Below are 6,670 nucleotides of genomic sequence, written 5' to 3'. Positions count from 1 at the left end.
ATGGTGTCCCTGAGCGACTTCCAGCGTAAGCAGGCACGGGGTGGTCTCATGTCCCAGCTGGAATTCCTGTCCCGGCTGGAATTCAGGATCCGGGAGCTCCGTGGGGACCTTTGGCACATCCCAGTCCCGGCTGGGATCCCCCCTGGATGGGGTGGCTGGGGCAGGGAGGGGTGAGATGGAAAAGAGGATGGGCTGGGGGTGGGGAGATTCTCCAGGATCATCCAGGGATCATCTCCAGCTTTTCCTGGAGGGAAAGGGGAAAGGGAAAGGCTCGGGGAAAGGCTGGGCAGGGATTCCCTGTGGAGTTTTCCTTTGTGGTTCCTGATTTATCCGATGCCCTTGGGGGGTTTCTGGAGCACCAACGGCCTCCTCCAGGCCTGGCCTGGGTGCCAAGGCTGGTCCTGAGATTTGGGGGAAAAGCCCAAAGGGTATTTTTGGGAAGGAGCGGGACAGGGAGGTGCTGGGATCCCAGGTGTGGAGCCTTTGCCTCTGCTCGCCCGTTTTCCGCAGGGATCGGAGTGGGCCTGGTCGGCTTCGGCCTCTTCTTCCTCCTCTTTGGGATCCTCCTGTACTTCGACTCGGTGCTCCTGGCTTTTGGGAACGTGAGTAGGGCCGGCCTGGGGATCCCCACAGGGGGATCAAGGAGCGGCCCTGACCCTCTCCCCTCCCTCCTCCCAGCTCCTCTTCCTCTCTGGCTTGGTCTTCATCATCGGCTTCCGGAGGACCTTCACCTTCTTCTTCCAGCGGCCCAAGCTGAAGGGCACCAGCTTCTTCTTCGGGGGGCTCATTGTGGTCCTCATGCGGTGGCCGATCCTGGGCATGCTGCTGGAGGCCTACGGCTTCATCTCCCTCTTCAGGTGCAGGATGGGATCCTCAGGATGGGATCCTGGGCATGGGATCCCTGGGATAAGATCCTTGGGATGAGATCCTGGGGATGAGACCACTGGGATGGAATCCTTGGGATGGGATCCTGGGCATGGGATCATGGGCATGGGATCCCTGGGATGAGATCCTGGGCATGGGATCCTGGGCATGGATCCTCAGGATGGGATCCTGGGAATGGGATCCTTAGAATGGGATCCCTGGGATGAGATCCTTGGGATGGGATCCCTGGGATGAGATCCTTGGGATGAGATCCCTGGGATGGGATCCTTGGGATGGGATCCCTGGGATGAGATCCTTGGGATGAGATCCCTGGGATGAGATCGCTGGGATGAGATCCCTGGGATGGGATCCTGGGAGTGGGATCCTCAGAATGGGATCCCTGGGATGGGATCCTTGGGATGGGATCCTTGGGATGGGATCCTCATGATGAGATCCTTGGGATGGGATCCTCGGGATAGAGCCTGGGCTTGGGGGATGCTCCCCAGAGCTCAGCAGGACCTTTTGTGTCCACACAGGAGCTTCTTCCCAGTGGCTTTTGGGTTTTTGGGCTCTCTGGCAAACATCCCCCTGCTGAGCCAGGTAAGAGGAGGCTGGAGACCCCTTGGGATGGGCAGTGCCCAGCTGGGATCCATCCCCCTGTGCCCCTTGGGATGGGCAGTGCCCGGCTGGGATCCATCCCCCTGTGCCCCTCGGGGTGGGCAGTCCCTGGCTGGGATCTGTCCCCACGGATGGGACTGCACAGGAAATGTCACCGTGGTGTCCCCAGAGCTGACCGGGTGGATTTTCCCGCTGATCCTGCTCTGTCCCTGTTGCAGCTCCTGCAGAAAATGGGGGACAGCGGCTCCATGGTGTGACCTGACCAGTTCTGGGCCGAGTGGCTGCGATGGGACAGGGTGAGAGAGCCCCAGGTCTGGCTGTGCCCAAGAGCTGGGGACTCTTTTGTCCCCAGGGCCCTCAGTGCTGGCCAGAGCCACCCTCCAGCAGGGACAGTGTCCCCTCACTGTCCCACAGGGCTCCTGAGCCAGGCTCCGGGCTCCAAGGGCTGTACCAGGCTGGATTCTGGAATTCTTGCAGTTATTTAATTATTTTCTGTGAAAGATTTAATTTAATAAAAAAATATCCGACAGTGAGCTCAGACTCGGCTCCTTTCCATTGGCTCAGGGCTTGTCCCAGCGCTGGCACCTCCCAATGTCACCAGGAGGCATCGTGGCCATGGCTGGAGGTGGCACAGGGACATTCCCGTGGCAGGAGATGACACAAACACATTCCCATGGCTGTTCCTGGAGGTGGCACAGGAACCTTCCCCTGGTCATAGCTGGAGATGGCACAGGGGACATTCCTGTGGCTGGGGGGTTCCTCCACAGCTTTTTCCCTGGAATCAGCCTTAGCCCTAGGCTGGGTTTACTGCCTAGGGTCAGGGTTATGGTTACAGCTGGGGTTAGGGTTTGGGTTTTTAAAGGAGAAAGCCCAGAATTCCAGGCACAGTGCAAAAGGCATCCCAAGGGGAACAGAAAACTGCCAAGAAAACAGAAATGTGCCGTTCTCCACAGCTTTTGAGGGACCCTAGAATCATGGAATGATTTAGGGTTTTAAGGATCTTCACACCCATCCCATCCCATCCCATCCCATCCCATCCCATCCCATCCCATCCCATCCCATCCCATCCCACTCCCTGCCATGGGACACCTTCCCTTACCCCAGGTTGCTCCAAACCCCACACAGACACTTTCTCCATTCCATCCCTCCCCATCTCCTCCAGGATCCTCCATTCCATCCCTCCCCATCTCCTCCAGGATCCTCCATTCCATCCCTCCCCATCTCCTCCAGGATCCTCCATTCCTTCCCAGCCCAGCCAGTCCAGGATCCTCCATCTCCTTCCCACCCTCCTGGTCCAGCTTCTCCAGGATCTTCCCTTCCTTCCATCCCTCCCCATCTCCTCCAGGATCCTTCACCCCTTCCCTTCCTCCCACCCCATCCCCATCCCCATCTCTCCAACCCACAAACCCATCCCCTCCGTGCCTGTGACCCCCAAAACCTGACCCCATTTTGGGGCTGTCCCCGTCCCCCACAGCTTTTCCAGGGCTGGGAGCTCCCTCCCCAGAGCTCCTCTCCCGAAGGATTTTCCCAGGAATGTTTCCCCCTCCAGCTCTGTAAATCCTCTCTCTGGCAGGGTTTTGGTTTCAAGAACCAGCTCCGGGTTTGCCCTGACGTCAATCCCCGAATTCCCCCGGTGCCGGTGCCATCCAGAGCCTCCCCTAAGCCCTTCCCAAAAGTTGCTTTTACCCTGGAGCTTTTTGGTCACCCGGAATGAGGATCCTCACGAGCCTCGTGTGCTTTCACCGGCAGCAAAATACTGGATTAGAAAAGTGTGGAAAATGTGAGGGAAGAGCAGAAATTCACCTCCATTTTTCTGTGCTGCTGCAAAAAAAAATCCCTCAGGAAATCAAAGCTGTTTGGCCAAACTTCACAATGATTTTGTTTGGAGTGGAAAGAGCTAAAGAATTTGGATTTTATTTTAAGGAAAGCACCCACACAGCCTAGCAGGAGAGAAGAAGGAATTTATCCATGGGGAAGGCGATTGTTCCTCTCTGGGAAATGTTTTCCTTCCATTCTCCCTGAAAAACAGACAGGAAAATAACTGGAAAATTCCCTGCTATTTCCAGAGGAGCTGCTCCTGATGGGATCCATAATTGGATAAAATCCCGGGATTTTGGAGCAAGGTTCCCCACATGGATCCAGTGAGGGATTCCTGCCTTTCCCTGAAGCCCTGAAACCTCCTCTGCTTGAAAATTCCACTTAAGGGAGACATTTTGGGGCTGCATGGGAAGAGTTCAGGATCTTCCCTGTGGATCTGAAGGGCTGGGAGTGAACCCAGCACTGTCCCAGACCTCTCTGATATCCCTGTCCCCTTCCCTCCCATGTCCCTGTCCCTCTGACACCCCCAAAAACACTTTTCCGGGTTTTTTAAAGCCTTTTCCATCACAGCACAGGGGACTGGGAAATTCCTTGAGGGGGTTTTCCCAGAACTGGAAAAGTGTCCCATGCTGGGGACATCCCAGAGCCCTGGAGCTGGGACAGCCACCCCGGTGGCCGCCCCAGAGCAGCAGCCCTTGGCTCTCTGATGGATTTGGGGAAGTCACTTTGCCCATTTTCCCCCATTTCCCATCCAAGGGCGTTTTGGGGCCACCCCAGTGGCAGGGAAGGGTTGTGCCCCTCTGGTTCCCCCATCCCACTGCCCTTCCCAGCTCATCCCACCCTGGAGAGGGGTCCAGCTGTGCCTGCTGGGACAAAGCCATGCCCAGGATACCCCAAATCCTCAGGGATCCCACAGATGTTGCTGCCCTGGACCAGAAGGGGCTGGAAATTCAGATCCCCGTGAATTGGGACCCCTTTTCCTTTTCAAGCCCCAAATCCCCAGGGATCCCACAGATGTGGCCATGCCCAGAATCACCAAATCCTCAGGGATCCTACAAATGTGGCTTCCCTGGATCAGAAGGGGCTGGAAATTCAGATCCCCACCAATGGAGACCCCTTTTCTTTCTGAAGCCCCAAATCCTCAGGGATCCCACAGATGTGGCCATGCCCAGAATCACCAGATCCTCAGGGATCCCACAAATGTGGCTTCCCTGGATCAGAAGGGGCTGAAAATTCAGATCCCCATGAATGGGGACCCCTTTTCCTTTTGAAGCCCCAAATCCCCAGGGATCCCACAAATGTGGCTGCTCTGGACCAGAAGGGGCTGGAAATTCAGATCCCCACCAACGGGGACCCCTTTTCCTTTTGAAGTCCTGCTGCACCCGTGGCTTTTCCTGTGGGGAACGGAGCTTGGCAGAGCCCGTGGGATGCCCGGGCAGGGATTTACAGCCATGGGCTCCCAGCCAGAGCCTCTCAGCTCCTGACCCCGCTCCCTGCCCGCAACCTGCGCCGGCCACGAGGCTGCCTGGAGTGACGCAGGGACACGGGTCCTGCGTGGGAAAAGACGTCAGGGATGGGGGCAGAGCCCCGTGGGGCTGAGCCCTGGGGCCTGCCGGGGTCAGCAGTGCCCTGGCAGCCAAAATCCCACAGGGAATGAGGCGGTAAATGTCCGGTTTTGGGAGAAAGTTGTTTGGAGTTTGTGGGGTGTGCCTTGGACTGGGGTGACAGCAGGGCCCTGAGCAAATCCCATAAACAGGAGGGTGATTGTGGGGCTGGGCTGGGGGGAAATGTGTCCTCGGGGCTCTTCCAAGAACAAATCCCATAAGCAGGAAGGTGATCGTGGGGCTGGGCTGGGGGTGGGGGGGAATGCGTCCTCAGGGTTCTTCCAAGAACATTTTTATTGCCTTTGGGGTAATTTCCCTCTGAGATTCCCGAGGTCAGGAGACCCTGGGAGCGGCGGCGCTGATGCAGCACCCCCCACCCCGGGCTGGGCACTGCCGGGGAGGCGCAGCAGCCTGGAGGGGGGCCAGGGGTGCAGCTGGAAGCCCCTGAGGGTTTTGAGCAGCGTCTCCCACCCCAAACACCAGGATCTGACCCTGTAAGTAGCAGCTGGGATGGGTTTGGCTGTTCCCTGCTCGGAGCTCCAGAGCTGGGGCTGGGGGGGTTCCCCAGAGCACCCCCCAAAGGGCAGAGGGGGCTGGGGGGGTCCTCACTCGGTGTCTCCATGGCCAGCAGGGCTGAGTGTCCTTTGCCATTCCCATTCCCTTGGGGAAAATCCCATCTGCAGCTGGAGTCTGGGGACATCTCCTTGGCCAGGATGTCACCCAGATCTGTGCCACCACCCAGCACCCCCATCATCTCTCCCAGGTGGCACCAGCAGGGATTTGTGCCCTTCACATGCTGTGCTGGAGAGTGGAGTAATTCGGGAGCAATCAGCCCCATGGGATGTGGGATCCATCTCTCAAATATCCACAGCTCCCCTTGGCACGGGGCACAGGGGGCATCCTGGCCCTGCCACCCTCCATGGGGACTGTCCCAACCACCTGCCCGGTGTTCTCCATGGCATTCCCACCCTGCCCAGTTCCATCCATGCCATTCCCAGTTTGCCCAGTGCCATCCATGCCATTCCCACCCTGCCCAGCTCTATCCATGCCATTCCCAGCCTGCCCAGTGCCATCCAGGCCATTCCCACCCTGCCCAGTTCCATCCATGCCATTCCCAGTCTGCCCAGTTCCATCCATGCCATTCCCAGTGCTCTCCATGCCATTCCCACCCTGCCCAGTTCCATCCATGCCATTCCCAGTTTGCCCAGTGCCATCCATGCCATTCCCAGCCTGCCCAGTTCCATCCATGCCATTCCCAGTTTTCCCAGTTCTATCCATGCCATTCCCAGTTTGCCCAGTGCTATCCATGCCATTCCCAGCCTGCCCAGTTCTATCCATGTCATTCCCACCCTGCCCAGTCCATCCATGCCATTCCCAGTTTGCCCAGTGCCATCCATGCCATTCCCAGTTTGCCCAGTGCTCTCCATGCCATTCCCAGTTTGCCCAGTTCCATCCATGCCATTCCCAGCCTGCCCAGTTCTATCCGTGCCATTCCCGGTGCTCTCCGTGCCATTCCCAGCCCTGCCCCTGCCAGGGGAGGAGAATCCCGCAGGGATGGAGGATCCCGGGCTATAAAAGCTTCCAGCCCTGCGGGAAGGGACGTGACGGCGCCGCCGGCAGGGAGGGGACAGCGGGGGACACGATGGCGGTGGCACCCAGCAGGAGCCTGCGGCGCTGCCTGCTGCTCCTGGCCGTCACCTGGGGCGCCACTTTTGTCCCCTCGCCAGCCCAGGCTTTGCAGAGGTAGCCGGAGCTCGTGTGGCCCT

General features: G+C 58.4%; 2 protein-coding genes across 2 annotated transcripts in view; both read left to right on the top strand.

Moving 5' to 3' along the window:
• Window positions 1-1,739, top strand: GOLT1A (golgi transport 1A). Its single transcript, XM_077190604.1, has 5 exons — window positions 1-25; window positions 511-602; window positions 679-857; window positions 1,401-1,464; window positions 1,701-1,739. Exons 1-5 carry the CDS (start codon window positions 1-3, stop codon window positions 1,737-1,739), a joined length of 399 nt encoding a protein of 132 aa, XP_077046719.1.
• A 4,807-nt stretch (window positions 1,740-6,546) lies between these two features.
• REN (renin) overlaps window positions 6,547-6,670 on the top strand; it is a 5,313-nt gene continuing 5,189 nt past the window's right edge. The window contains exon 1 of the mRNA XM_077190445.1: window positions 6,547-6,647. Coding sequence (XP_077046560.1) covers window positions 6,547-6,647 — 101 coding nt within the window. The remainder of the gene's footprint in view (window positions 6,648-6,670) is intronic.

Source organism: Agelaius phoeniceus, chromosome 25 (assembly GCF_051311805.1).
Source record: "Agelaius phoeniceus isolate bAgePho1 chromosome 25, bAgePho1.hap1, whole genome shotgun sequence".
In the NCBI taxonomy this organism is placed as follows: domain Eukaryota; kingdom Metazoa; phylum Chordata; class Aves; order Passeriformes; family Icteridae; genus Agelaius; species Agelaius phoeniceus.
This window is presented reverse-complemented; position numbering and strand designations above follow the sequence as displayed.

What these genes read in the sequence shown, in the direction of transcription:
- GOLT1A (XM_077190604.1), top strand. Translation starts at nt 1, where the DNA reads ATGGTGTCCCTGAGCGACTTCCAGC. An exon ending in GTCCCTGAGCGACTTCCAGC is followed by an intron (nt 26 to 510) that starts GTAAGCAGGCAC and finishes CGTTTTCCGCAG; the next exon opens with GGATCGGAGTGGGCCTGGTC. An exon ending in GGCTTCATCTCCCTCTTCAG is followed by an intron (nt 858 to 1,400) that starts GTGCAGGATGGG and finishes GTGTCCACACAG; the next exon opens with GAGCTTCTTCCCAGTGGCTT.